The following is a 27885-nucleotide window of genomic DNA, read 5'->3' as shown; positions in this document are numbered from 1 at the left end:
GCCCCCAACCTGGAGCGTAGCATATAGCAGGCACTGAATAATATTTCTTAAATAGATATGAGAATGACTATTGCTTCTCAATAAAATACTACCACGACCACCAGCAATAATAAGAAACTCTCATTGGTTGAGACTTATTGTAGTCCAGACCATGTGTTGACTACACACGCGATACATCCTTTAAACCTCACGAGATCCTAGAAGGTAATATTAGCCCTGTTTCTCAAAAGCACAGAGACTAGAAGGGCTTAAGCTCACAAAGTTAAGTCAGAGTGAAATCCAGCCTCTAAGATTGCCAGTCCATCTACTAACCCCTCTGCCCCCCGGGAGAACCCAATGTCCAGATTTCCCTAAATGTCCCTTTAGTCCTAAAGAACACCATCGGGTCCCCTGAGGACACGGCCCAGGAATACAGGTGGAGAGAGAGGAGGGGGCTAGGGACTCCTGGGTCTGAGGGAGGAGAGGTTGGGGGCGGCCAGCCCTGCAGCAGCGCTGCGTCTGACGTGGAACATGGAGGCTTGGGGGACAGGGAGGACACTCCTCCACCCCCAGCTTCAGGAGGGGTCTCAGACTCCACAGAGGGGTAGACCCAAGGATGGAGAGAGTGGAGATATAAGGTCATGGGCACAAGTTAGAGAAATGAGAGGAAAGAGATGGAGGCCTGGAAGGCAGGGGAGGAGAAGTTGGGAAGAAAACCAGCTGCCCACCCCTGAAACCCCAGAGAAAGCTGGGGAGCTGATGCTTGGGTCCCTATGAGGCCTAGGGGTGGGTTCCTGGACACCTGGGTCTGAGGGAGGAGGGTCTGGGGGCCTGGACTCCTGGGTCTGAGGGGGGAGGGGCCGGGGGCCTGGACTCCTGCGTCTGATGGGGGAGGGGCTGGGGGGGCCTGGATTCCTGGGTCTGAGGGAGGAGGGGCTGGGGGCCTGCACTCCTGGATCTGAGGGAGGAGCGGGCTCGGGCGCCCGGCTCCTGGGTCTCCGGCAGGCGGGGTCTGCGACCTGAGATACGTGGGGTTGACGGACTGGAACTCCGCGAACTCAGCCCTGCACGCTTTCCTGCGGCTCAGCACGCCCCGCAAACCACGCCCCCTTTCTGACAGAGTCCCACCCATCTTCTTCCAGACGCTTCCTCCCCTCACTGGGCCCTGGAGAAATCGAGGCGAAGGTGGTAGAAAAGACTTGAAAGACCCCGGTGAACATGGAACAGCAAAAGGAAGGGACTGGGCCAGAGGGGTGAGAGATGCAAGACTTCCCGCGGGGAGCACAGACGCAGAAAGAGGGAAGACAGAGAAAATCAGAGAGTTGAACAGACCCAGAGAGTATCAGGGAAAAAAAAAAAAAAAAACGTCTTGGGTATCATCACACAGAAACAGATTCTTCGACGATCTTGGTGACAGAGAGAGTTGAGCGAGATGCTTAGAAATAGGGAGAGAGCTAGACATATATTTGTGGAACAGAGAAATTTCGAGAAGGAACCAGGAGAATTGAAGATGCCAGACACAGCCGTAGGGCTGGAGAAATAATAATTGTCCACATTTATTGAACACTTCCCAGACCCAGCCCTTTAATAGGCATCTTTGGTACCACCAGAAGCTATCTCTTGGTATGAAAAAGTAAGGTTCGGAGTGGCAAAATGATTTGCCAAAACACACCGCGAGGGAGGCAGCCTGGAACGGGAACCGCCTTCTGTGGGATGCTGAAGCTGTGGCAGAGCTGTCTGTCTGTCTGTCTGTAAAGAAAACGGGAAGAAACAGATAGAGAGAAAGGGGCCCGGAACTCAGAGGCAAGCTCAGTCCTGAGGATGGGGAGAAATGGCCTCCCGGGAGAAGCCATAGACCCACTGACCTGTCCTTTTGTCATTCTAGGAACACCCTGCCGTCCCCAGGGACTGAGTCGTGGCCGCCTGCACCTTTCCCAACCCTGTTCCCTTCTCTCCTGGGCACCCCAGATCCAGCCCACCTGGGGCTCCCCGAGAGCCTGGCCTCTGTCACTGTCCCCATCCGTCTGGATGCCCTCTCCTACCTCCTGCACAGCGCCCTGATGGGAGCCTACACGCTTCAGCAGTCCTTGCCCTCCTGCCCCTGCGCCCCCCAGGCGTGCTGCACCCAGCCGCGCACCGCCAAGAGGCCGCCCAGGGGACGCGGGGGCTGGGACGTCCGCCGCAGGCCAGGCCGGGGTCAGGGCCAGCGGCAATGGGGACTTGGGAGGGCTGAGCAGGCAGAGAGGGGCTGGGTGGGGAGCCCTGGGGCTGGCCCCAAGACCCCGCCGGTGACGCTGCCATCACCAGCACCACCTGCCCAGGATGGGAAGAAGGGCGCCCAGGGTCCGGAGCCGCCCCTGGAGACGCCGCCTGCTGAGGACTGGGAAGCCGAGTACTAGGACCCTGAGGATCCTGCACCCTGGACCCCGGAGGGGGCCCTTGAGGGTCACCGGGAGGGTGTTCCTGGAGCCCAGGGTGACCTCAGCCCTGCCAGAGACACCCAAGAAACACGCTGTTCCCATCCCTCTTCCTCCCAAAGCACAGCCTCAGGAGGGGGTCCTGCGAGTCACCTGGTGAAACCCAGACCTGACCTAGGATGCCAAGCCAGGGAAACAAGCCTGAACCTCATGCCCAAACCCAAGCCTCTTCCCGTTCCTGACGCTGTTCCCAACTACAGGGACAACACTCACCTCACTCTCAATGCCCGGGGCTCCTCCAGCCACGCCCAGGCCCATTCCTAACCCCAAAGCCATTCCCACCTGCCTCTGCCAGCCCCATCCCACGGCCACGGTGAGCCCCACGTCCCCCAGCCGTTCACCCCCATCCCATTCTCCATCTCTGCCCTGACCCATCCGCATCCCCGTCTACCTAAAGCCCAGCCACTCCTCATCCTTGATTTCTCCTGCACTCCAGCCCTGTCTTCAACCCCAGCCAGCCCCGCCTCGTCCTCAGCCTCCTTCCTGTCCCAGCCCCAAAGGTGACGGGCCCTGCGACCCCACCTGCAGAGAACCCCATTGGCCCAACATATCCAGACACCTGCAGCCCCACCCCATTTCCTGCCTTTGGGGGAGCGGGCCCGGGTTGAACAATAAATGGCTGAGTGTCCCTATGTCTTGTGTCTGTGTGTGCTTACACAGCTTGGGCTAACCCCGAGGGTACCGTGGAACGAGGCCTGTGAAAGGGTGCTGGGGTGGCTGGGAGGGTCACCGAGAGAGGCCGGTGGGACCAGGGGCTGCGGGGAGGGAGGGCCTGGATTCCTGCTTCAGCGAATTCCATCTGGGGCGTCTGCCACCACTGCACTTCTGCCTGCTGGAAGCTGCTGGGCCATGGGGCCATTGTATGGGGAGGCTTAAGGGATTTGGGAGACCCTGGGAGCAGAGAGGCCAGCGACCTGACTGGGCTCAGTCTGCACAGAGGGGCCGAGGCAGACGGAGGGTTCAGGGCAGGCTCTGCCCCTCAGGTAGGGACCAGGTGTGGGAGCCATGGGCCCCTCCTCCCCCTAAACCTAGGCGGCCAGGCCTCCTTTCTCTCGCAGGGACTTGGTGGGGTCCTAGCCCTAGCCCCCTCCTCACCTCGAACCTGGGAGTCCAGGCCCTCAGCCCCCTCCATCCCCCAAAGACTTGGTGTCCCAGTGGCCAGCCCCTTCCTGGCTCAGGACCTGGAAGTCTAGGCCCCCAGCTCCTTTCTCTCCCCAGGACCCAAGGGTCTAGGTTCTCAGGCTCTCCTCCCTCAGACTCAGGAATCCAGGTGCCCAGTTCCTTCCTCTCATTGGGACCTAATGTCCCAGCCCCCCAGCTCCCTCCTCACCTAGGATCTGGAAGTCTAAGGCCCCAGCTTCTCCTCCCTCAGACTAGGAATCTAGACCCCCAGCCCCTCCTCCCCCAGGACGTGGGAATCCAGCTCCTGACCCCATCTCTCCCCTTACCCACAGATCACCATGTACAGCTTCATGGGTGGTGGCCTCTTCTGTGCCTGGGTGGGGACCATCCTCCTGGTGGTGGCCACGGCGACAGACCACTGGATGCAGTACCGGCTGTCGGGGGCCTTCGCCCACCAGGGCCTGTGGCGATATTGCCTGGGCAGCAAGTGCTACCTGCAGACGGAGAGCATCGGTGAGGCTCCGGGGTGGGGTCTGGGTTGTGCCTGGGATCAGAGCCTCAAGCAGGGCAGAACCTCACAGTGGAAAGACCACCTGTTTTGCAGATGGGGAACCTTGTGGCTCAGAGAGGGAAAGCGCCCAGCCCAAGGTCATTCAGCATGGAAGGGGCAGAACTGGGATTTCAGTATTTTTTTCTAGTACAATTACAGGATGTACCGATTTAGAGGTTAAGTAGAGAGGTGACATTTCCTGGCATGACGTAGAGGTCAGGTATAGCAGTTGGGGATGGGGTTATCAGAAGAGCATTTTCTAAATATCTACTAGGTGTCAAGAACTATGTTAGGTACCAGGAGGATACAGAAGCAATATGGACCCTAAGTTAGCTAATACTGGATGAGATACTTTTTAATACTTGCTGTGAGCCAAGCTATGTAATACATATGTGTATATGTATATATGTGTGTGTATGTATATGTGTATATAGATATATACGTGTATATATTACATTATATATTGTAAAAATGGAGATTAAAATAGTACTTACAGTATAGGATTCCTGCAATCTATATTATATAATACATATTATTATAATGTACTCTGTACCTCTATGTGCCTCTTTCCATATACATACATATTTGTATATATGTACAGCTTCCCTCAGTCCCTCAGTAGCCACAGAGAATTGGTTCCAGGACCCGCTGTGGACACCAAAGCCTCTGGATGCTCAAGTCATGTAGTCGGCCCTCCGTATCCACGGTTCCATATCTGTGGTTCTGCATCTGGGGATGAAACCAACCGTGGATAGTGTAGTACTGTATGTATTTATTGAAAAAAATTCTCATCTAAGTGGACCTGCACAGTTCAAACCTGTGCCGTTCAAGGGTCAAATGTATATACATGCATATATATGGAAAGAGAGATGCATAGAGATGTATAGTACATTACATAATATATATTATACAATATACATTATATAATATAGTAATAATATATAGTATATCACATATTCTATATTATCTGTATCCAATAATAGTGTAGTAATAATAATAACAATAACTGGCATGTATTGTTACTGTGTCCTACGTGCTATTCTAAGCGCTTTGCCTGGATTAACTCCCTTCTGTGTCCCAACAACACTAAGAGGGCTGTTGCATTGTGTCTATGAATTAAGACATGATACTTGACCTCAAGAAGTCAATTCTTTTTGGGGGTGGGGGGGTGGGGAGGAGGAGCCGACCCTCACTGAGCCCTGTGATGTGACAGGCTTGTGGCAGATTTCACCTATCCCATCTCACCAAACCTACCCATTTGCTGGAGGGATAAATTGAGGCAGGGAGAAGTGGAAAGGTTTGCCCTGGGCTACCAGTTTCAGAGCCCCATCTGGCTGACTTCGTGCATCCTTCTCATTTCTGGCTGTCTCCTTTGTCGCACTTCTACCATTCCTCCTGCTTCAGACTGGGAACAGCACCAGACACTCTGAGTTCCCTCTGCTGGGGATGAGAGAGAGGGAGGCTGGATGGAGGGCTTCAGCTTCGTTTGATATCTTCATGACCACAAGACTGAGAGCCTCAGGGACATACCTCACCCTGATTGATTCTTGGGTATTTGTCCAAACAGCAGGTTTAATTTGTTCATCCATTGTATGGCTGATGTAATCCGATCACCAAAATGAGAGCAGGAGTCCTGAGCTTGCTTCCCGGAGGCCCAACCCAACCCGAGACATGTATGCATAGCATTTTTTTTTTTTTTTTTTTTTTTTGCGGTACACGGGCCTCTCACTGTTGTGGCCACTCCCGTTGCGGAGCGCAGGCTCAGCGACCATGGCTCACGGGCCCGGCCGCTCCGCGGCACGTGGGATCTTCCCAGACCGGGGCACGAACCCATGTCCCCTGCATCGGCAGGCGGATTCTCAACCACTGCGCCACCAGGGAAGCCCCCCTCTACTGTTCTTATTTGTCACTTTAACATGTCGAACTCAACAGCTCTCTGGTTCTAGGATACCTTTCAGATTAAGTGCAATAATCTTTATTCATGCCTCTTCTCTGTCTCTTTAATACATTCCTAGTCACCCTTCTCAACAGATGCACACTTACTGATACGCGGGCCTCTCACTGCTGTGGCCTCTCCCGTTGCGGAGCACAGGCTCCGGACGCGCAGGCTCAGCGGCCATGGCTCACAGGCCCAGCCACTCAGCGGCACACGGGATCCTCCCGGACAGGGGCGCAAACCCGCGTCCCCTGCACCGGCAGGCGGACTCTCCACCACTGCGCCACCAGGGAAGCCCCATGCATAGCATTTTTTAAGTCTCCAAAGTCATTACCAGTATTTAAAAAATCTGGAGATTTTGCATTAAAATCTGCACTTGCAGCTCTTTTTGAATAATCCAGTTTTGCCTGTCTTTCCCAGGCCCATGGTTAGCTGGGTGTGAGTAGCAAATGCCCCCTTCAAACGGGATACACCAGTCAGGGTCCCCTCAGGAGACAGAAACCCCACTGCGATTTGAATAGGGAAGGTTTGATCTAAAGATGAAGCTGATAATTGATAGCTGGTACATGGGAGCTACATGTTCCCCATGCAGCCTGCTGTCTCCTGCCTTTATTCACAGCTGCAGCCAAGCCTCAGAGGCATTTGTGTTTTCCACTCCTGCATTAGCCCAACCATGGGAAAGAAATAGGCTATAACATCCCCCATAAGTCCTCCAGACTTTTAAATACCCAGAGGCATGTGTATTCGTTTTCTAAGGCTGCCATAACAAAGTCCCACAAACTGGGTGGCTTAACAGAAATCTATTGCCTCACAGATTTGGAGGCTAGAAGTCCAAAATCAAGGTCTCTGCAGGGTTGGTTCCTTCTGAGGGCTGTGAGGAAGAATCTGTTCCCTGCCTCTCTCTTAGCTTCTGGTGGTTGCCTGGCGATCTTTGGTATTCCTTGGCTTGTAAATGCACCAGCCCATCTCTGCCTTCATCTTTGCGTGACGTCCCCCTGGGTGTGTGCCTGTCTCCAAATTTCCCCAGTGTATGAGGACACCAATCACATTGGATTAGAAATCCACTCTACTCTGGTATGACCTCATCTTAACTACTTACATCTGCAAAGACCCTATTTGCAAATAAGGTCATATTCCGAGGCAGTGGGAGGGTGGGGGGAGCAGTTAGAACTTCAACATGTGAACTTGAAAGGGGAGATACAAGGCAACCCAGCAACCCATAACAACATCCGTGGAGAAGTATCCAGGAACTGTTCTCCCCTAGACTTTCACAAGACAAAAGACTGCATTTTGCAAAGATCTAAGGCTTTTTCAGTGGCAGGACCCCAGTTCTGCCCCGGGATCACCCGGGGGCAGTACCCATTGTCTTGGGTACTCTGGGAGACAGAATAACAAAGCAGTTGAGACTGAGGGCGGGGAGCTTGGCTTTCAACTCCAGTCCCTCTGCTAATTATGGGACCTTGGGCAAATCACTTCACCTCTCTGAGCCTCCATTCCTTCACTTGAAAAATGGGCATGAAAATATTACTTAGAGCACAGGGCTCTTGGAAAGAATAAATAGGATCATACATGGGAAGAGAGCCTGGCACGTACTTGACAGTTGCCAAATGGAAGATGAGATCATGATGAGTGTTCCCAGGGCAACTCCAGTCATTCAACATGTTTCTTGAGCACCTATTACGTGCCAGGCACTAGGTGCTGGGGATACAGCAGCGAGTGAGAAAGCCAGGCCCTTGTCCTCACAGAGCTGGGAACTCAGTGGAGAGAGATAGACCTCATAAACAAGTTAGAAATAAATAAATGGGACATTTCCAAATATGGGTAAGTGGTATGAGGGAAGGGAAAGGGAGCGTGGGAGAGAGGATAGAGAGTGAGTAGTAGGAGGATATGGGAAATCGGCATTCATTCACTCACTCGTTCATTGAGCAAACGTTTCTCCAGGCCCATGTGCAAATCAAACCTCTGCTGGTGTCTGTGGTGTAGAATCAACCAGCTCCCTGTCCTCAGGGAGCAGTCAGGCTGGAGAGGGAAACAGGCAAAGAGAGTCTCAACCCAGAGCAGGGAGTGAGGATGGTGCCTGAGGGGTGAAGAAGGGATGCTTCCCAGAGGAGGGGATCTGGGAGCTGGGCTTTGGAGGATGAATAGGAGTCTGCCAGGTGAAGAGGAAGGTTTTTTCAGAGAGGTGAAGGAGGAGCTGGGTCAGGAATACAGAGAGGGGTGAGGCATTCCTGACCTCAGAGGTAGCAGCCTTCACCACTGCGGGCAAGGAAGGCACAGGAGTGACCGTGGGGGTGCTCCCGCAGCATACTGGAATGCCACCCGGGCCTTCATGATCCTGTCCTCCCTGTGCGCCACCTCTGGCATCATCATGGGCATCATGGCGTTCGCTCAGCAGCCCACTTTCACCCGCTTCTCCCGGCCCTTCTCTGCGGGCATCGTGTTTTTCGCCTCCAGTGAGTGAATCACCCCCTCCCCCTCTCCCAGCTCCCCCTCCAGCTCTACCCCCCACACCACTTTCATTCCTCACTGCTCCGCACTCCGCCCCACCCGCACCCAAGTCCCACCTCCACTTTCAACGACAACTTCAGGACTATTTCCAATGCCAGTCAGTTCTGACACCAGCTATGGGTACTGCCATTCAATTCTGGCATTAACCACCGGAGTTGGCACCAAACTCCACAGGCTTAAAGGCACGGTTCCCAACCAGACTGCCCCTACTTCAGCTGCAAGGGGGGTCCCCAGCTCACCTGTACTTTTGACCAATCGGCTACGGATTCAGGGGTTCCCAGGACCTGCTCCCGTTCAGAAACGTGCTAGAATAGCTCACAGAACTCAGGAAAGCATAATACTTACAGTTTGATTATAAAGAGTACAACTAAAGACCAGCCAACTGAAGAGATGCGTAGCGTGAAGCCGGAGAGGGGTCCTGAACGTGGAGTTTCCATGCACTCTCCCTGCAGAATTAGGGCTCGTCAGCGCCCCCCCCCCGGCCCCCCAGCGCATCCATGCATTCACCAAACAGGGAGCTCCAGTGAACCTCAGCATCCAGCATTTCTACTGGAGTTTCATTACAAGGGCGAGAATCACTGGCCCTGTGATTGAACTCCATCTCCAGCTCCCCTTTTCCTCCCCAGAGGATGGACTGATCCCAAGCGTCTCAAAGCCCCACCCCTCTATTCCCACGGCTGGGCTTTCTGTTGACCAGCTCTTATCCCTGAGTCTTCTCTGATCATCAGCATAAACTCAGGTGTGATCCAAGAAGAACAAAGACACTCCTAGTACTCAGAAAATTCCAAGGACTTAGAGTTTCCCTCCCAGGAACCAGAGACAAAGACCAGTCAGATTCTTTAGGACACAGCACAACCCCACACCATTCCCACCCTAACCCTACTCCTCATTCATTTTTACTCCCACTTTCACCTCATCCCCCATCCTCACCCTTATCCCTACCTGCACCCATACCCCCTTCTCAATTTATTCATTGCCCCCCATCTCCAAACCCGCCCCCATCCCCATACCCCCCCACCCCCACCCCCGACCTCTCTCTCCAGCCTTTTTCGTCCTGCTGGCCTTGGCCATTTACACCGGAGTCACTGTCAGCTTCCTCGGTCGCCGCTTCGGGGACTGGCGCTTTTCCTGGTCCTACATCCTGGGCTGGGTAGCCCTGCTCATGACCTTCTTTGCAGGTACTGGGTTTGGGGGTGGAAAGGCCAGTGTCTGTGGCACTGCGGGGTGAGATGACGGGGGCGGGGGAGGGTCCCACACAGGCGCCCCCCGGCACTGAACCAGAAGGCAGACTCCAAGCCCCGTGGACACCAGGGAGAAAGGGAATGCTGTGCCGGTGTCCTGGGCTGGGAGCAGGGGCCGGGAGGGCCGATGGGGGCGCTGGGCGGGGTCAACCGGGATCTCTGCTCGCGCAGGAATTTTCTACATGTGTGCCTACCGGATGAATGAATGTCGGCGCCTGTCCACTCCCCGCTGAACCCAAATGTGTGCCCCGACTTCATCTGGACGTCAAAGTCAGGTCACTGAAGAGGAGGGGGAGGGTCTAGAGGCCTGAAATTCTGGTCCCTGGGGCCTGGTGGAGGCAGCGGAGGGGGCCCAAGGCCCCAGCCACCAGGGGGGTTGTTAGAGAAATGGAATATCCATTAGAGAGACTTTCTGGAGTCTAATAAAACTGACGGAAACTACTGAAGTGTGGTCCCTGAGGGGTTCGGGTGGAGGGACAGAGGGGTGAAGTGTGGTGAATGGGGCAGGGGTGGTGGTGGCATTATAGCAGGCTCAGTTCCTGTAGGAGGGACGGGCACAGAGATAAATTACACAGTCCTCACCCTACTAGGTTCACCATGGTGTTTTTTGGGGGGGCGCTGCACCCCTCGACGTGTGGGATGTTAGTTCTCCCACTAGGGACCGAACCTGGGCCCCCTGCAGCGGAAGTGCGGAGTCCTAACCACTGGACCGCCAGGGAAGTCCCTGGGTTCAACTGCTAGGAAACCAATGTGTGGGTCCAATTCTGATGGGTGTGTTTTTTCCCCACACCACCAAGCGAGTAACTCGATTCTGACACGATCTACCTAGAGAAAGCGTCAGATCACACAAGGTGAAGACACAGCCCTAGGGCTTCCCTGGTGGCGCAGTGGTGGAGAGTCCGCCTGCCGATGCGGGGGACGCGGGTTCGTGCCCCGGTCCGGGAGGATCCCACGTGCCGCGGAGCGGCTGGGCCCGTGAGCCATGGCCGCGGAGCCTGCGCGTCCGGAGCCTGTGCTCCGCAACGGGAGAGGCCACGACGGTGAGAGGCCCGCGTACCGCAAAAAAAAAAAAAAAAAAAAAGACACAGCCCTAGAAGACCGCCTCCCACTTCAGATGCCAATCACAAGCCCAGGTTGTCACTTGTGCTTCTGACCAACCAGCAATAGACTAGAGGTCCCAACAACCCCCTCCTTGGGTTCCACTGATTTGCTAGAGCAGCTCACAGAACTCAGGGAAACATTTTACTTACTAGATCACCACTTTTTTATAAAAGGATATAACTCAAAACAGCCAGATGGAAGAGGTGCACAGGTCAAGGTAAGTGGCAAGAGGTGTGGAGCTTCCGTGCTCTCCCCGACCAACCAGCAATAGACTAGAGGTCCCAACAACCCCCTCCTTGGGTTCCACTGATTTGCTAGAGCAGCTCACAGAACTCAGGGAAACATTTTACTTACTAGATCACCACTTTTTTATAAAAGGATATAACTCAAAACAGCCAGATGGAAGAGATGCACAGGTCAAGGTAAGTGGCAAGAGGTGTGGAGCTTCCGTGCTCTCTCCAAGTAGGTCACTGTCCCCCAAAAAGCACGTGTTCACCAGCCCGGAAGCTCTCTGAATCCTCTCCTTCTGGGTTTTTCTGGAGACTTCATTACATAGTTATGATTGATTAAATCATTGGCCATCGGTGGTTGAACTCAATCTCCAACTTCTCTCCCCTTGCAGGAGGTCAAGGGGTGGGACTGCAATTTCTGACCCTCTAATCATGTGGTTTGTTCCTCTCCCTGTCACAACTGAGGAAATTCCAAGAGTTGTAGAAGTGGGGACACAGACCCAATATATATTTATTATAAAACATAATATCACAGTAGGAGAATACGATAAATGAAAAGATCTGTGGAACTTCCCCGGTGGTCCAGTGGTTAAGACTCCACACTCCCAACGCAGGGGGCATGGGTTCTATCCCTGGTCATGGTAGGGACAGAATAAAGGGACAAAGTAGGTAATTAAATAGGGGATTAGTTAAATAGGGGATTTACTTACACTAGGGGATTGTAAGTGAAGAAAAAGTATGGGAGACCCCTGTAAGTTAATGATCACTTAAGAAAGCAGGGTCGCTTCACCACAAAACCAGGCAGGCTCGCTTAGCAACAAAACCATGCAACAGAAGCATGAGACGTGCCCCAAACAATAAAACAATGGTGGCAGGAGACCCACATCCTGCCCAGTGAGCTCAGTAAGTTAATTACCCCCATGACATGCGCTCTGCACACATAAAAAACAATAATTTATGGAAAGGTGACATTTCAAAGTGAAAGACCCTCATCGTACTGAGACCTGAAATAATTTTTCCATTGCGCCATGACAGTTCTGGCTTGACCATGTAGGGACAAAAAAAACTCCCCTGCCCAACCTGGAGGCGGAGCTGATGATGGAAGCATGACGACTACTAAGAATGAGAAAGAAGGTGGTCTTCTCCCCCTCCCCACTTTTCCTTTGATTATAAAACTGTAGCCCACTAAGTTCTTGGGGAGGCACCCTCTCGCCCGCCCACTCGTAAGCCTCACAAGCATCCTATTCTAATAATCTAATAAATCGCTTCTTATCTCATCACTTTGCCTCTCACTGAATTCTTTCTGTGCTGAGACAACCAGAGCTCCTCGGAGCCCTCCAAAACGCCACTGAGCGAGTTCAGCCTGGAAACCAAGATCCCACATGCTGCCCAGCGCGGCCAAAAAAAAAAAAAAAAAAAAAAACTGTGGAAAAACAACCTCCTTGCCCACTCGCGCCATCTCCACTTGGCTCTCCCAACCTCCTGGCCCCTCCCTGGATGGACCCTTCCAAGCAGAAACACCAGAAACTCTGATCTGCACCTTGTCCTGCACCTGCCTCTTCATCCATCATTCATGACCTTGATCTTCTCTTCATTCACTCATTCATTAGTTTATGCAACAAACTCATGCCAACTGCCATGCGATTTACTAAAGCTTATCATGAAATAATAAGACTCTTTAGGGAGGCTAATTCCAATAATAAGAATATTTATTACAGCCTATGCTAGGGACTGTTATATTAATAGAGGCTTACTCCCTAGAAATATTTATTGGGACCTCCTCAAGTAACAAAAATACTATATTTATAGAGGCTTCCTCTAGTAATAATAGCAACTGAAACCTTCTTCTCTAATTATAATTTATTGAGGCCTATTTAAGTAGAAATATTTACTGAGCCTTATTCCAGGAATCATATTTATAGGGGCTGACTCTAGCAATAATAATGTTGTTATAACTTCAGACTCATATCTCCAACTACTTACTCAACATTTCCACCTGAAAAGAAGAGGCATCTCAGTTTTCACATATCTGAAGCTGAGCTCCTGATCTCTCTCACACCCCGCGTCGGCTCCTCCCATGGTCTCCCCCAACTTAGTGAATGACAAGTCCATTTTTACCTAGCTGCTCAAGCCCAAAACATTGGGATCACCCTCCATAGCTTTCCTTCTGTAACATCTCACATCTGATTCATCAGCCAATCGTGTTGGCTCTACCTTAAAAATGTATTCGGAATTTGACCCCTTCTTGCTCAACCATGGTTACCCCCCATCCAAGCCACCATCGTGTCTCACCTGGCTTATTGCCACAGACTTCTAACCAGCTCAGCCTCAACCCTTACCCACACCCCACCCAGTCCCTGCCCCTGAAGTCCATTCTCTACACAGTATCTAAAGGATTTTTTTTATTTTTTAATTTAGTTTTTATTTTACATTGGAGTAGAGTTGATTTACAATGTTCTGTTAGTTTCAGGTGTACAGCTAAGTGATTCAGTTATACATATACATATATCCATTCTTTTTCAGATTCTTTTCCCATATAGGTTATTACAGAATATTGAGTTCCCTGTGCTACACAGTACATCCTTTTTGATTATCTATTTTATATATAGTAGTGTGTATATATTAATCCCAAATTCCTAATTTATCCCTCCACCCCACATTTCCCCTTTGGTAACCATAAGTTTGTTTTCAAAGTCTGTGAGTCTGTTTCTCTTTTGTAAATAAGTTCATTTGTATCTTTTTTAGATTCCACATATATGTGATATCATATGGTATTTGTCTTTCTCTTTCTGACTTACTTCACTTAGTATGATAATCTCTAGTTGCATCCATGTTGCTGCAAATGGCATTATTTCGTTCCTTTTTATGGCTGAGTAATATTCCATTGTATACATGTACCACATCTTCTTTATCCATTCCTCCGCTGATGGACATTTACGTTGCTTCCATGTCTTGGCTATTGTAAATACTGCTGCAATGAACATTGGGGTGCATGTATCTTTTTGAATTATGGTTTTCTTCAGATATATACCTGGGAGTGGGATTGCTAGGGTCATATGGTAGTTCTACTTTTAGTTTTTAAAATAATTAATTAATTATTTTTAAAAAGTCATTAATTAATTAATTAAAAAATTAATTAATTAATTTTTAAAAATAATTAATTAATTTTAAAATTAATTAATTAATTAATTTTTGGGCTGCGTTGGGTCTTCCTTGCTGTGTGTGGGCTTTTCTCTAGTTGAGGCGGGGGGGGGACTACTCTTTGTGGGGTGCGCAGGCTTCTTATTGCCGTGGCTTCTCTTGTTGCAGATCACGGGCTCCGGGCGCGTGCGCTTCACTAGTTGTGGCACGCGGGCTCAGTAGTTGTGGCTCGCGGGCTCTAGAGGGCAGGCTCAGTAGTTGTGGCGCACGGGCTTAGTTGCTCCGCGGCACGTGGGATCTTCCCAGACCAGGGCTCGAACCCGCGTCCCCTGCGTTGGCAGACAGATTCTTAACCACTGCGCCACCAGGGAAGTCCATGCTTTTAGTTTTTTAAGGAACCTCCGTTCTGTTCTCCATAGTGGCTGCACCAATTTACATACCCGCCAACAGTGTAGGAGGGTTCCCTTTTCTCCACACCCTCTCCAGCATTTATTGTTTTTAGACTTTTAAAGGAATTTTAATTAAAACATGATTCAAATCATGTCCCCCCTCTGCTTCAGTCCTCCAGTGGCTTGGACCTGGAGGTCGGATGAAGATAAAAAATGGAGGGGCTGTGGTGGCATTGAGGTAAGAATTACAGGGTCGGGGAGAGGTATGAAGAAGCAAGTGGGGGTGGGACCGGGGCTGGAGTTGAGACTGGAAATGCCATCTGGTGTAGGGATGGATGTGAGGAGAGGGTTAAGTGTCTGGGTGAGGATGCGTTTGGGTTTGGGGATGGGATTGAGTTTGGAGCTGGGTTTGGGAATGAGAACGGGGTTAGGTGAGAGGATAGGGATGGGGTTCAATTCAGGGATGGAGTTGGGGTTAAGGAATGGGTTGTGTTTGGGGTTGGGGATGGGATTGAGTTTAGAGTTGCGTTTGGGAATGAGAATGGGGTTAGGTTTGGGGTTTGGGATGGGTTGGAACTGGGGTTAACAATGGGATTGAGTTTGGGGATTGGGATGGGTTGAATTTGGGGTTGGAGCTGGAGTTTGGAATTGGAACTGGGGTTAAAGATGAGACTGAGGGAATTCCCTGGCTGTCCAGTGGTTAGGACTCAGCGCTTTCACTGCCGAGGGCCCGGGGTTCAATCCCTGGTCCGGGAACTAAGATCCCGCAAGCCATGTGGTGTGGCGCGCGCACACACACACACACACACACACACACACACACACACAAATAAATAAAATAAATAAATAAAAGGATGGGATTGAATTTGTTGTTGGGAATGAGAATGGGGTTGGGTTGGAGGATAGGGACGGGGCTACGGATGGGATAGGAGCTGCCTGCGGTCAGGATGGTGTTGGGTTTGGGATGGGGTCAAGATCACAGATGGGGGGCTCCCCTGGCAGTCCAGTGGTTAGGACTCCACGCTCTCACTGCCGAGGGCCCGGGGTTCAATCCCTGCTTGGGGAACTAAGATCCCACAAGCCATGCAGTGATGCCAAAAAAGAAAAAGAGAGAGAGAGAAGAGAAGAAAAACGAGAGAGAGAGAGAGAGAGAGAGAGAGAGAGAGAAAAAGATCTCAGATGGGTTCTGTGCATGTGATCACCACATGCCCTCGGTTGAGACTTCCTGAAGCTTGTCTGGCTGCTAATCACAGGAGCCATGTCCAGCGCCATTTTGGGGATGGCACCCCAGCTGCTCAGGACATGGATCCCCTTCTGGGAGCCTGTCCTCATGAGCATGTTCTCAGGAGTGGCCAGTTACCCCACTGGTGAGGATCTGGGTGAGGGATGGGGCCCTTGCAAACTGGAGTCTGCAACCAAGGAAGAGGACCCAGCCTCCTGGGTCACTCTGGCTCTCCCCTTCGCCAGCTGTCCTGGGACTGTTAGCTCAGTTCATCTGCGGGACAGAAGTCCTCTTCCAGGTCATTCCTGCTTCATAGAGGTCAAGTTTATCTGGGCCTTCTACCTGGGCTGTGGCACCTTCACCTTCTATTTGAGATGGGGCCCAGGACCTGATGCTGCTGTGAGGGGAGGGCCAGAAGTCCTGCACTGACATCCTTGACCCCCAACTCCCGCTCCCTGACCACAGAAACCCAGATCCTGTTGACAAAGCACACCAGACTGAAGGCCTTGCTTGAAACAGCACTAACTGTGAACTCATGTATCAGATGAGGATGTGGGCACGTCTTCCCTCCACAAACTTTCAAAACTGCTATCGCTGTTTACCTGCCCTGGGCATAAGCTCCAAGTAAGGAGCCGGGAGTCCTGTCCCCACGCTCAGGACCTGGAGTCTAGGCCTCCTAGTCAGCTTCCTCCTTCGGCCCCAAGTATCCTAGCCTCCTTCCCCCTCCTTTTATGGAGACCCTAGAATGGGGGCCCCCGTCTGCCAGAACAGAAGGTTGCAGAACCCACAGGAAAGAATGATGCATCCCCCAACTGTCCCCTCTGGTCACACCTCCCCCTCCCATTTAACTCACACCTTGGCCTCACTCACCACACCACACCTCTGGGCCCTCCAAGCCTCTCTCTCACCTCTTCCAGGAAGCCCCCTCTGGTGTGGAGGGCTTCAAGGGCAGGAGGTATAGAACCTTCTGTAGAGACACATTCTACCCACTGAAACCACTGACAATGTGACATCTCCAGGGCCCTCCCCCCCACCATATACTGTGAGGGGAACCTCAAGGGCTGGAGGGCAGGTGCCAATGCAAGCTGTGAAGCGAGGATGTGACGCAAGTCAGCTGCCAGGAACTGGCTGAGGCCAAACTAGTCTGATCTGAAGGACCACAGGTCGCCCAGCTGTCCCAACTGCTTGACTCTCCCAGGAGTCCGGGGGGCATAGCTTCCTCCTCTCTCAGAGACCCAGGAATCTGGATCACCAGGCTCTTTATCACCCAGGACCCAGAAACCCAGCCTTCGCCCCCATGGAGCCCTGCAGGTCCCTGGCCCTGCTCACTAGCTCCCTGGGCCTGTTGTCTCTCTTGGTGGCTCTGAGCACAAATTTCTGGTTTGTGGCCGAGGGGCCCAGCTCCTTGTCTCACTCGGGCCTCTGGCTAACGGGAGATCAGGGCTCAGTAGAAGGTAAGGGGGAGTGGTCTCTCTTGGGGTGGGGAAGGGCCTGAAGGGACAGGCACTCAGCGGTCCCGTCTCCGAGCAGGCTATATCCACGTGACACAGAGCTTCTGCATTCTGGCTGTCCTTTGGGGCCTGATCTCTGTGAGCTTTCTGGTCATGTCCTGCATCCCTTCACTGTCTGCCCCCGGACGTGGCCCCATTGTCTCCACCTTCATAGCCTTTGCCGCAGGTAAGGACTCCGGGCTGCGCTTGGGGCGCTGGGACCTGGTGAGTTTCTGCGGAGGGGCTGAGCCATCTCTCTTGTCTCCGTCCCCAGCCCTCTCCCTGATAGTGGCCATGGCGGTCTACACTATCGAGCGGTGGAAGCAGCCTGGACACCCCCAGATCCAGTCTTTCTTCTCCTGGTCCTTCTACCTGGGCTGGGTTTCCACCGTCCTCTTTCTCTGTGCAGGTGACTGCCGCCCTGGGGGAGTTCCAGGGGTGGATAAGGGCCCAGCTGGGGGCTCTGAGGGAGCAGGGAAGGAGCGAGGGTCTAACTTCTCTCTGCCAACCCAGGTGGCCTGAGTCTGGGAGCTCACTACGGGGCCCACCGGCCTGGCTATGAGGCCATGTGAACCACAGGATGGCTCTGGCACTCCATTCTCTGAAGGGGTCATGAGGAACCATGAAAACAGCTGGCTCTCCTTCCTGCCCTGACTCCCAGCGTCTGCAAGCTCTTTCCTTTGCGTCTTCATTCATTCAACAAAAATTTGCTGGGATCTGGTTATTCCGAGGTTGATGCTGCCACAACAGAAGCCAACGACACTGAAGCTCCCCGGCGGATGACACTGGCCACCCAGAGAGGAGTCAATCCTGCTACCTGCCCTGCCCTAAGAGGTGCTCCCACCACAGTGGGAGCCAGTGTGGACCCGGGCATGGCCCCAGGGCCCTTGTCTCTCCATCCTTTATCTCTTTCCTTCCCTTTGTCTTTCTCCCTTTAGCTCTTTTCTTCTTGCTGCTTCTGATTTTGTCACCCTTGCCTTCACCCTTAGTGCACCTTGCTCATTTCATTAATAAATTCACTCTTGGGACTTCCCTGGTGGTCCAGAGGTTAAGAATCCGTGCTTCCACTGCAGGGGACACGGGTTCAATCCCTGGTCAGGGAACTAAGAACCCGCAAGCCGCGGGGTGCAGCCAAAAAAAAAAAAAAGAAAAGAAAAAGAACAAATTCACTCTTGCAGCTGGCTTTTCCTGAGTGCATCCTTTCTGCTGGGTCGCCCACTGGGGAGGCTGAGGTGAGTCAGATCAGGCCCTGCCCGCCAGGGGCTCCAAGCCCGGTGGGGGCAGGCAGAGCCCAGGGCGGGTACAGCAGGAAGACTGGCTGTGTCTGGAGGAGGGGTGCGGTGTGGAGGTGAGCTTTCTGGGGAGACGGTGTTTAGGAACTTCTCCAGGGCCGAGGGAAGGTAATGCAGGCAGAGTGACCCTAAGGTGAAGGTGTGGAGAGGCTGGGAGTTCTCAGAGGATGGAGAATAGTGTTTTGTGGTCCACTGTAGAATGTGAGGGTGAGGGGAAATGAGGATGGAGAGGCGGGTAGGAGGCAGCGCCTCTAGCCCAGCAGTTGACTGTCTCTTGAGGGTGATGGGGAGCTAAGGGAGGGACAGCAGGGGAGGGACAGCGTCTGGTCTGGGTGCCAGAAAGCTCCTTCTGGGGCCCATGGGGGAGGCCTGCAGGGGAGAGAAGAGCTTGGCAATCCAACAGGTGGGACATGAGACGGGACAAGGGTGCACTGGGGCCAGGGCATGAGAGGGAAAGGAGGAAAGGAGCCAGAAAGGTTCAGGGGGCGGGAGGAACTGGACTCAGGGATCCAAGGGCTTTGTAGGGTGAGGGGCAAGAAGAGGGCAAGGATAGTGTCCAGGAGTGTGGTCCAACTAGCTGGATGGGCTGACGGTGTCCTCCCTGGTTTGGTGGAAGATGCTGAGATCAGTGGGGTTGTGGCTGAGTGTCAGGGTCTGGGAGATGGTCAGAAGCAGGCGACGACCTGGGCTGGAGATGCAGTTTGGGATGCTCTCAGAGCATCAGTGCTCGCTGGAGCTCACCTGGTAAGAAGATGCAGAATGGAGCTCTCCAGGAGAACCGGCCTTGAGAAGGGGAGGGAGGAGGAGGGGCAGGAGGCTGCATGGGGGCCTGGGAGGGCACAGAGAGCTGGGGACCAGGAGAGCTTAAGAGGTCAAGGGAAGAGCAGTTTCTAGAAGGACATGGGCTACCATGTTATGGCCCTCAGGGTCCCCCAGACTTGCCATCTGACTCTGAGCTGTCAAGTTTGCCAGAAGAGCTGCTTGTGTGTGTGTGTGTGTGTGTGTGTGTGTGTGTGTGTGTGTGTGTATGGGTGGGTGGGTGGTTATCTCTTTAAATGGCCACTAGAAAAGGGGGTTCTGGAACTCCTGCTGCCTCACAGAGACCCAGTCTCCCTTCCCCCACCCTCTGGGCTCTGTCTGAGAAGCCCTGGGAGCTGTGGGTGAGTCATTTAAGTGGGTGTGTGGTGGGGAAGGCAAGGGACAGGCCAAAGTCACGTCCACTGGGGGATGGAGGTCTCTTGAAGGCAGAGGTTCTTAAGCAGTGATGCCTGAGGGGGCAGGTGGTCTTGGGTCTGGGAGGGGCCTGGGGGGTGGTCCCAGAAGTAGGGGCACCAGGCAGGGGTGCAGGGGTAGCCATCTGGGATGCGGAGGGACATGCAGGAGGGGGTCTCAGGGACCTGGGGGTGGGAGGAGCGTTGGCCAATCCTGCACGTGTGGTCCTCGGCAGCGGCCTCCCTGGCATGGGGGCGAAGCGGAGCCTTCAAAGCGGGGGCACCTTGCTGGGCTTCTCGGCCAACATCCTCACCATTCTGTCCACGGCCACCAACTACTGGATCCGCTACTCTGGGGGCCACAGTGGCCTGTGGCCGGAGTGTAGCGGGGGCACGTGCCCCAACATCCCCTGCCAGAGTGAGGCCCGGCCGCCCAGCTGTCAGACCCTCCCCCACTACCGGACAGACAGCCCCCCAGCACTGACCACAGCTGGCCCCCTCTCCTGACACCACAGCACGTCACATCCTGCGGTGCCCCCGCCCCCAGCCCTTCCACTTCAGCCTGAGATCTGGCTGCCCCTCCGTGACCAGGCCACCAGGAACCCCAACTCGGGGACCTGCCTCCCTGTTGCGACATTAACCGCCGCTCACGATGTAACTTCCAAGTCCCCGTCCAAAACCCTGACTCTGCTCCCAGCTCGGAGCCGGCGGATGGGGGTGGTGGCCAGGCGCGGCGCCAGCGGGGTTGATGCGGCCCGCTTTCCCCAGCCATGCTGGCGGTGACCGGGGCGTGCATGGTGCTGGCGGCGGGCTGCAGCATCGTGGGCTTGGTGATGGGGCTGCGGATTCTGTGCCAGGAGGGCGACTCGCGGGGCCGGACCACGAGTGCCATCTTCTTCCTCTGCGGTGAGATGGCATAGGGTGGGCCTGGTAGTTGGAGGAGGTAGGGGCCCAGGGGTCGCGCGGCGGGCGGGGGGGGGCGGCGGAAAACCGGGCCTCGAGGGGGAGGAGCTAAAGAGGCGGGGTCAGGGGCGGGGCCAGGGAGATGGAGTAGAGCAGGGTCGGGAGGGCGGGCAAGAAGGTCATGGTCTGAGGCGGTGGGAGCGGTCAGGGTGGGGCCTGGGTGCAGCCCCCTGGCCACCCTCACCTGGCGGGTGGGCGGGGCCCAGGCCTACTGCTGCTGATCGCCATGACAGGCTACCCAGTGAAGAATGCATGGAAAAACGACGTCTTCTTCTCCTGGTCCTACTTTTCGGGGTGGCTGGCTTTACCCTTCTCTGTTCTCGCGGGTAACTTTGATAACGGAAGAGGGTGGAGAGGAGACTGCCCCGAGGACCCCCCCCTCCCTGGAGAGACTCCCTAGCTGTCCTCCCAGGAAACACCACAGTGACCTCCCAGGGACTCCCGAACACACTCCACTCTGGGCTCCCGCGGACCCGACGGAAACGCCCTTGGAGCCCCAAACCCCAGTCCCCGGGGCCCTCCCGACCATCCGCCCTAGGACTCAGCCTCCTCCACCCGCCCTCCGTTCCCTTCCCGCCAGGCTTCTGCTTTCTGCTGGCGGACATGATCATGCAGAGCACGGATGCCATCAGTGGATTCCCCGTGTGCTTATGACCGCAGCTGCCTGGGGCAGAATAAAGGAACTGCTTCCGTTGCCGCGGCTCCACGCGCCTTTCTGGGGGACCTGAGGACGTGGACACGGGGGTACCTGGAGGCTCAGGGAGGAAGTAAGGACACGAACCTATAGGGAACGGAGATTCGGACATGGACAGGACAAGGGTTTTGATGGGAACAGCGACAGGGGGTGCTGGGGTCAGGAGGGGACAAGGGCTCGTGGAGAGGATGTAGGGACACAGACATGGAGGAAAAGTGGAGACAGGGACGGGGGAGGACGGATATGCGGGAACGTAGTGGCACGATCATAGAGGGGATAAGGAACACCGGCATGGAGAGAATGGGGGGACTCGGACGCATAGGCACCGCGACTCGGAGAGGCGAGTAAGAGGTGGGGAACTAGGGGAGAGGGCTAATCCTAGGGCACTGAGAAAAGTTTAGGACGACTCATTGGAACTCCTCCCTGGCAGCGCTTCCCTCCCCCTCAAGACCTTTCCCCTAGTTCTAGGCCACGCCCCCTTCACAAAGCTCTTTTTCCCTTCCCCTCCGGGTTCCGCCTCCCTCCGCAGGATCCTCTTCCCATTGGCCCGCATCCGCTGGCAGCACCGCCCTCCCTTCCTGGCTCCTGATTGGTCCTCTGTCGGGGCGGGGAGGCGGGCGCCGCAGCGGTTGACTGGCTGGTGGCGCGGGGCGCCGGCGCAGAGAAAGGCAGGGGGCGGGGCGTCCGGACCCTGAGGCCGGGGGTGAGGGCTGACCCGGCGGGTCGCCGCGGAGGGAAGATGGCGGAGCTGCGCGCGCTTGTGGCTGTCAAGAGGGTCATCGACTTCGCCGTGAAGGTGACCGGGCCCCCCTTTCCCTCCTCCCTGAGCCCCGCGGCCGTATACTTCCGGGGTCAAGAGCGCACACTGTATGAGGGTCTTCTGGTACCTCTGATCGCTGCAGCTCTTCCCTCAAACGTCAAAGTCACACCTGAGGGCAAAGATCAAGAACTGAGAGGTTCTGACTCCCGATCCCTCTTAATTCAAACCCAGCCCTTCTGGGTCATGACCCCGTTCCCCTTCCGCCAGTTCTGTACTCACTCTCTTGAGAATTGTGTGCAGGGCGAGTTACCTTCGCTATTTCTTACCTGCTGGAGGAGCCATGATTCCTGTTTAACACACGCAGAAACTGAGGCACAGAGGGGTCACTCAGCTGGGAAGGGGCACAGCCGGGATTCCTATCCAGGTCCCTCTGACTCCTCATCCCAACTAGTGCTTTGCACACAATCCAGGCTTTCACCCACTCGGCTGCATTGCACACTCAGTTGACTGTTCAGCACAAAAAAAGTGCTGTCATGGAGGTCCTGTGGGAACCCAGAAGCTATCGCAGCCCCAGGGCAAGTGAGGAAACTCTAGCTGGGAAGGGAGAAGTGTGTTTGCTAGAGATGAAAAGCAGTCTGACAAGTTGGTGGTATAGCTTACAACCTCCATGAGAGGGGTGGAGGGCAGGGTCTCTGAGGGCCTGACTTGTCCCCAGACAGAAGCTGGTCCAGACAGAGGTAAATCAGACACTGTCCCTCAAGCCACTTTGTCTCAATAGTAGGCCTAAACCAGACTGAAGGCAGTGACTGTCCCTCCATGTATGTCCCCACCCTGCAGTGCCCATCAGACTAGGAGTCCACCTCTGTGTCCCCAGCATTGCCCAGTACAGGACCTGGAGGCCTGACCCTAGCATGAAAACTTAAGCAGTCATTAACAACTCACATTTAGTGGGTCCTCACTATGCACGAGGCAGCGTTCTGGGTCCTTGCTGGAGATGAATCTATTCAGTCCTTGCAATACCGTCTAGATTTTTTTTTTTTTTTTTTTGGCCACGCTGCGTGCCTTGTGCGATCTTAGTTCCCCAACTAGAGATTTTATCCGGGCCACGGCAGTGAAAGCGCAGAGTCTGCATCACTGGACCGCCAGGGAGTTCCCCTGTTTAGATATTATTAATCCTGTTGGACAGGTGAGGACACAGTCCTGTGGAGGTTCTGTTAGCTGCCGGATCACCTGGCTAGACAGCCGCAGTCGAGTCAAAATGCAACCAAGTTCTGCTCTCACTCAGCAGCCACTTGGCCTAATGACAGCTCTGGCAGCGTGTGGCGGGGGGGGTTGCTTGTTTGGGGGACAAGCTCGTCTTGGGGTCCTGGGACCCGATTCTTCTGTTTTCCTTCCCACTCTGACTGTCCCTTTGGGCTCCCGTAGCCTCCCCCTGCCCCAGCCCTGGGCCTTGGCCTGAGATGTCTGGGGTCATATCTGTCTCCCCCGCCAGACAGGCTCACATTTGACTCAGCTCTGGGTCCCAGCATCGCCCAGCCCAGGACCTGGCCCATGGGTGCCTCTGGTGTTTGTGCTGAATGGGGAAGTGTGAACTCGTCCTGACATGAGCTCCTGTCCTTCTTCTGCAGTGTCGGCAGGGCCTGCCCCTTCCACAGCGCCCCAGGGCACCTCCCTGGATGTGTCTGAAACAAGTGATTCAAACGCTGCCAACCCGGGCGCCACCCCAGCCCTCCTTCCCTCATCTCCCATAGCCTTTCATTTCTCAGCCCCGTCCCCCCTGCCCTCTGCATCTCTCTGCCCTTCTCCAGCAGGTCAGGCTTCATCTTCTTCTACCTGAACCCTCACCGCTGTCTCCTCCTGGTTCCCCAGTCTCTCCCCTCCAGTCCATCCCCTCCCAGTCTGCGTGTGGGGGGCTTCCTGCCCCCAGGGCTGACCATGCCCCTCCCCTCCTCCTCATCCCGCCACTCTCAGCACCCTGAGGACAAAGTCCCAGCCCCTCCGCCAGGTGCTGGAGCCCCTCCGCCCCTTCGTGGTCCATCCCTGGCCCCCGGGCCCTCCATCACCCCTTTGTGCCTCCCAGCTGTTCATACCCACCCCCACCCCGCCCCATCCCCTCAGGCTACCCTGATGTGTCCTTGGGCGCTCCTGCAGCTCCCTGGGCTTGCAGCTCCCTGGGCTTGCGTCTCAGCCCTTCCCCCACTGGATTGAGATCCTCTGTTTGCCCAGTTGTCACCCCCGCCCCCAGACTGGCAGCTCCTTTCGGGAGGGGGTGGTGGTGGTGTGCAAGGTCTGACCCAGCTCTGTGTTCCCAGCATTGCTTCCTCACTTCCTTCCAGACTTTCCTCAAGAGTCACCTTGTCTATGAGGCCTTCCATGGTCACCTGCTTGGCCTCTCTGTGCCTGAGCTGACCCATCTAGCACATGAGGATGGCGGTGGCAGTAACCAAGTCCTGGGCTGTCCGGACGGTTAAATGAGTTAACGCCTGTAAAGTCCTTGGAGGCTTGCCTGCCTGCCTGTTTCTGGCTGTTTCTTCCTTTCGTTTTTTCTTTTGGCAGCGCTGTGTGGCATGCGGCCAACCAGGGGTTGAACCCATGCTCCGCCATCCCCCAGCAGCAGAAGCACGGAGTCTTAACCACTGAACCACCAGGGAAGTCCCCTCTGGCTGTTTCTTTGTGGGATCCTCCCGGACCAGGGCACGAACCCGTGTCCCCTGAATCGGCAGGCGGACTCTCAACCGCTGCGCCACCAGGGAAGCCCTGGCTGTTTCTGTTGAGAGTTAATTTGTTACACCTTAGAGAGAAAGCCTGGAAGCTTCACTGAATCATCTCCCTCAATTTATAAAACATCATTATTTGAAAAAAAAAAAAGAAAAAAAGGATCGTCACTGATTTTTCAGGCCAACCATGGTTTCCCGACTTACGTAATTTAACTAAACAGTGTTTTTGAAGCTTGAAATCAACTCAGGCTTCAAAGGTCTTCCACGGAGAAGGTGAGCTGGCACGGGTCCCTGGTGCTGGAGAGCTCGCATCCCTTCCTCCTTGTGGGTCAGGAGTCTGGGGTTGAGAGTCCTGCCAGGGCTGGAGCAGGCTTGAGGCCCTCTCTTGGGCCCCCTGGCTTCCCAGTGAGGCCTTATACTGATGGGCTGCTTTCCTATTTATAAAGGGGAAACTCCTATCTTGGATTTTAGTTTTTTCATGAAAGACAGGGCTTTGGCCTGTTAGTTTCCATGCTGCTTAGTAAGTGTTTGGTGAATGGACAGGTGCAGGTTGTAATGCATTACTCTTGTGAGCAAATTCTCATTCATTCATCCGACAGATATTTCCAGCGCACCCACCACATTGCCAGGCACCGTTCTAGACCTTGGGGATACGGTCATGACCAAAATGCCCGTAAATCCCTGTCCTCGTGGCGTTGACGTTCTGCTGGGGAGAAGACAGCGAATCAGTACAGCATATGTCATATGGCAGGCGTGCTCCGGAAAGAAACAGAGGAAGGGGGCGGGGAGAGTTAGGAGGGTTGCAGTTTGAGGAAGATGACCTGGGAAGGAGGTGAGGGGTGGAGCCAGGGGCATGTCTGGGGAAATCCTGGGTGACTTGCCCAGCCCAGGTTCTAGTGAAAAAAAAAAAACGTGGACTCAGTGCATGGTGTTTGCTCCATGGCTTTTTCTGTAAAGTGCATTTATTAAGTTCTGGGGTTTGAGCCTTCCTGTTGGTGCTAAGGTGACTTTTTCAAAATGAAGTAACAGCGATAGAAAGTAGGAATTGTCCTTTTCCTCTTTCTCCTCCTCCTTTTAATGTTACCAGTCCCTGAGGTACAGCCAGACTGGGGGGGACCCCTGCCTGAATCCCACATTCCCATCTCAGGTCTGTCCTGTGGATGAGAGGAACAACCACATCCTTCAGCCCCAGAGAAACGGGTGCAGGGAAATAGTCCCAGAGAGAGAGTCCCTGCTCTCAGCCCAGGTCTGCTCCGGCCAAGGAGAAGAAAGAGGTCAGGTCCTGAGCCAGATTATTCAGGCTCTGAAGCCAGGCTTCTCTGACAATCTCTCTCTCAGGCTAGAGCCAAATTCAGCATCCTCCCCCGCTGTCCTAATGTACCCACCAGAAACCCGAGAGTCCTGCTAGACTCTTCCCTCTCCTCCCCTAGCACCCTGACAGTTTCACCTCCGCAGACCTCTCCAATCCATCCACTTCCACACTGAGCCACTGTCATGGCTGTCCGAACCACTGTCATCTCTTATTTCGGTGACCAACAGCTGCCCAGCTGTCTCCCCACTTCAGCTCTTGCCATTTTTCCAGTTTTCTGCACCAAGATACAGAACGGCCTTGTACAGACTTAAGTTGGATCCACTCACCTCTTTACCTTTCCTCGATGTTCTCTGGATCAAGACCCAGCTCCCCGGCGTGGCCTGCTGGGCCCTGCGCAGTTGAATCCGTTTCTTATTGCTGCTGTAACTAGTTACCATAAACTTAGTGGCTCACAACACCACAGATTTATTCTCTTACAGTTCTGGAGGTCAGAAGTCTGAAATGAGTCTACTGGGCTAAGATCAAGGTGTCAGCAGGGCTGCATGGCTTCTGGGGGCTCAAGGAGAGAATCCGTTTCCTGGCCTTTTCCAGCTTCTGGAGGCCACCGGCGTCCCTTGGCTTGTGGCCCCTTCTTATGTCTTCGATCAGCAGTCTAGCGTTCTCTCTCTTGGACCCTGACGCTCTCTCACCTCCCTCTGTCACTCATAAGGACCCTTGTGATTACTTTGGGCCCACCTGGATAATCCAGGATAATCTCCCTCTCTCAAAATCCTAAACTCAATCACTTCTGCAAAGTCCCTTTTGCCACGTAGGTGACAGTCACAGGTTCCAGGGGTTAGGATGCGGGCACCCTGAGAATCTGTTATTGTGCCTGTCACCCCGGTTCAGCCCCTGCCGGCTTCTCTGACAGCACACTGTGTTCCCCTGGCCACGCCAGCCTCCTGGGACTCCTCAAACCTCAGGGCTTTTGCACACGCTCCTCCCCCACCCCCAGCACTTGCCCTCACACTGCACCTACTCGATGAGCCAGTTCCTCTTTCAGGTTCAGCTCACTGCCTCAGGGAAGCCTTCCCTGATAGTCTCCAACATCAGCCTGGGTCTGGGTCGGGCCCCCGATCGTGCTGTCTCACAGCTCCTGGACTCCCCTTCAGGAATTGTCAGGTGGTACAGCGGGGGACTTGAGTGCTTGGGGCGCAGAGCACTGCCGACCGGCCTTGTGACTTTGGGACAGGTGCTTCCGTTCGGAGCGTCAGTTTCCTCGTCTGCCCACAGGGACAGCGACAGCTCCTCTTTCACGGGGCTGTTGCCAGGATTGATGAGTTGGGATGCGTGTGATTGCTTAGAACAGGGCTCCTGCGAGACGCTCCTACAGTGGCCAATACTGTCATCCCTGTTTGCTAGCAAGAGGATTGTGGGAGGAACAGGGGCCCCCCTGGGCTATGCAGTTCCTCATCCATGGACCCTGTGACGGTTACCTTCTTTGGAGATAGGGTCTTTGCAGATGTGATCGAGCTAAGGATTTTTTTTTTTTTTTTTTGGCTGCACCGTGC

General features: G+C 54.3%; 5 protein-coding genes and 1 long non-coding RNA gene across 6 annotated transcripts in view; 5 read left to right on the top strand and 1 right to left on the bottom strand.

Annotated features, from left to right (window-relative positions):
* Window positions 1-1197: 1197 nt before the first annotated feature.
* On the top strand, window positions 1198-2378 carry C17H19orf84 (chromosome 17 C19orf84 homolog). Its single transcript, XM_007113144.1, has 2 exons — window positions 1198-1232; window positions 1865-2378. The coding sequence occupies exons 1-2, from the start codon at window positions 1198-1200 to the stop codon at window positions 2376-2378; spliced, it is 549 nt and encodes a 182-aa protein (XP_007113206.1).
* Window positions 1593-24870, bottom strand: LOC129391442 (uncharacterized). The gene is made up of 3 exons (XR_008615595.1): window positions 23249-24870; window positions 3905-4072; window positions 1593-1728 (listed from the first exon to the last, which is right to left on the bottom strand). It is a non-coding gene; the product is annotated as an uncharacterized lncRNA (long non-coding RNA).
* Window positions 3912-10046, top strand: LIM2 (lens intrinsic membrane protein 2). Its single transcript, XM_007113146.2, has 4 exons — window positions 3912-4091; window positions 8368-8517; window positions 9616-9750; window positions 9985-10046. Exons 1-4 carry the CDS (start codon window positions 3917-3919, stop codon window positions 10044-10046), a joined length of 522 nt encoding a protein of 173 aa, XP_007113208.1. The 5' UTR covers window positions 3912-3916.
* On the top strand, window positions 17194-18194 carry NKG7 (natural killer cell granule protein 7). The gene is made up of 4 exons (XM_007113147.4): window positions 17194-17350; window positions 17427-17573; window positions 17661-17795; window positions 17900-18194. Exons 1-4 carry the CDS (start codon window positions 17194-17196, stop codon window positions 17956-17958), a joined length of 498 nt encoding a protein of 165 aa, XP_007113209.1. The 3' UTR covers window positions 17959-18194.
* Window positions 20139-21619, top strand: CLDND2 (claudin domain containing 2). Its single transcript, XM_007113150.3, has 4 exons — window positions 20139-20307; window positions 20658-20795; window positions 21059-21178; window positions 21433-21619. The coding sequence occupies exons 1-4, from the start codon at window positions 20139-20141 to the stop codon at window positions 21504-21506; spliced, it is 501 nt and encodes a 166-aa protein (XP_007113212.1). The 3' UTR covers window positions 21507-21619.
* Window positions 22206-27885, top strand: part of ETFB (electron transfer flavoprotein subunit beta) — a 13932-nt gene continuing 8252 nt past the window's right edge. Inside the window, exon 1 of the mRNA XM_007113148.4 lies at window positions 22206-22342. Within this exon, the coding sequence (XP_007113210.1) occupies window positions 22286-22342 (57 nt within the window). The 5' untranslated portion in view covers window positions 22206-22285. The remainder of the gene's footprint in view (window positions 22343-27885) is intronic.

This window comes from Physeter macrocephalus, chromosome 17 (assembly GCF_002837175.3).
Source record: "Physeter macrocephalus isolate SW-GA chromosome 17, ASM283717v5, whole genome shotgun sequence".
In the NCBI taxonomy this organism is placed as follows: Eukaryota; Metazoa; Chordata; class Mammalia; order Artiodactyla; family Physeteridae; genus Physeter; species Physeter macrocephalus.
This window is presented reverse-complemented; position numbering and strand designations above follow the sequence as displayed.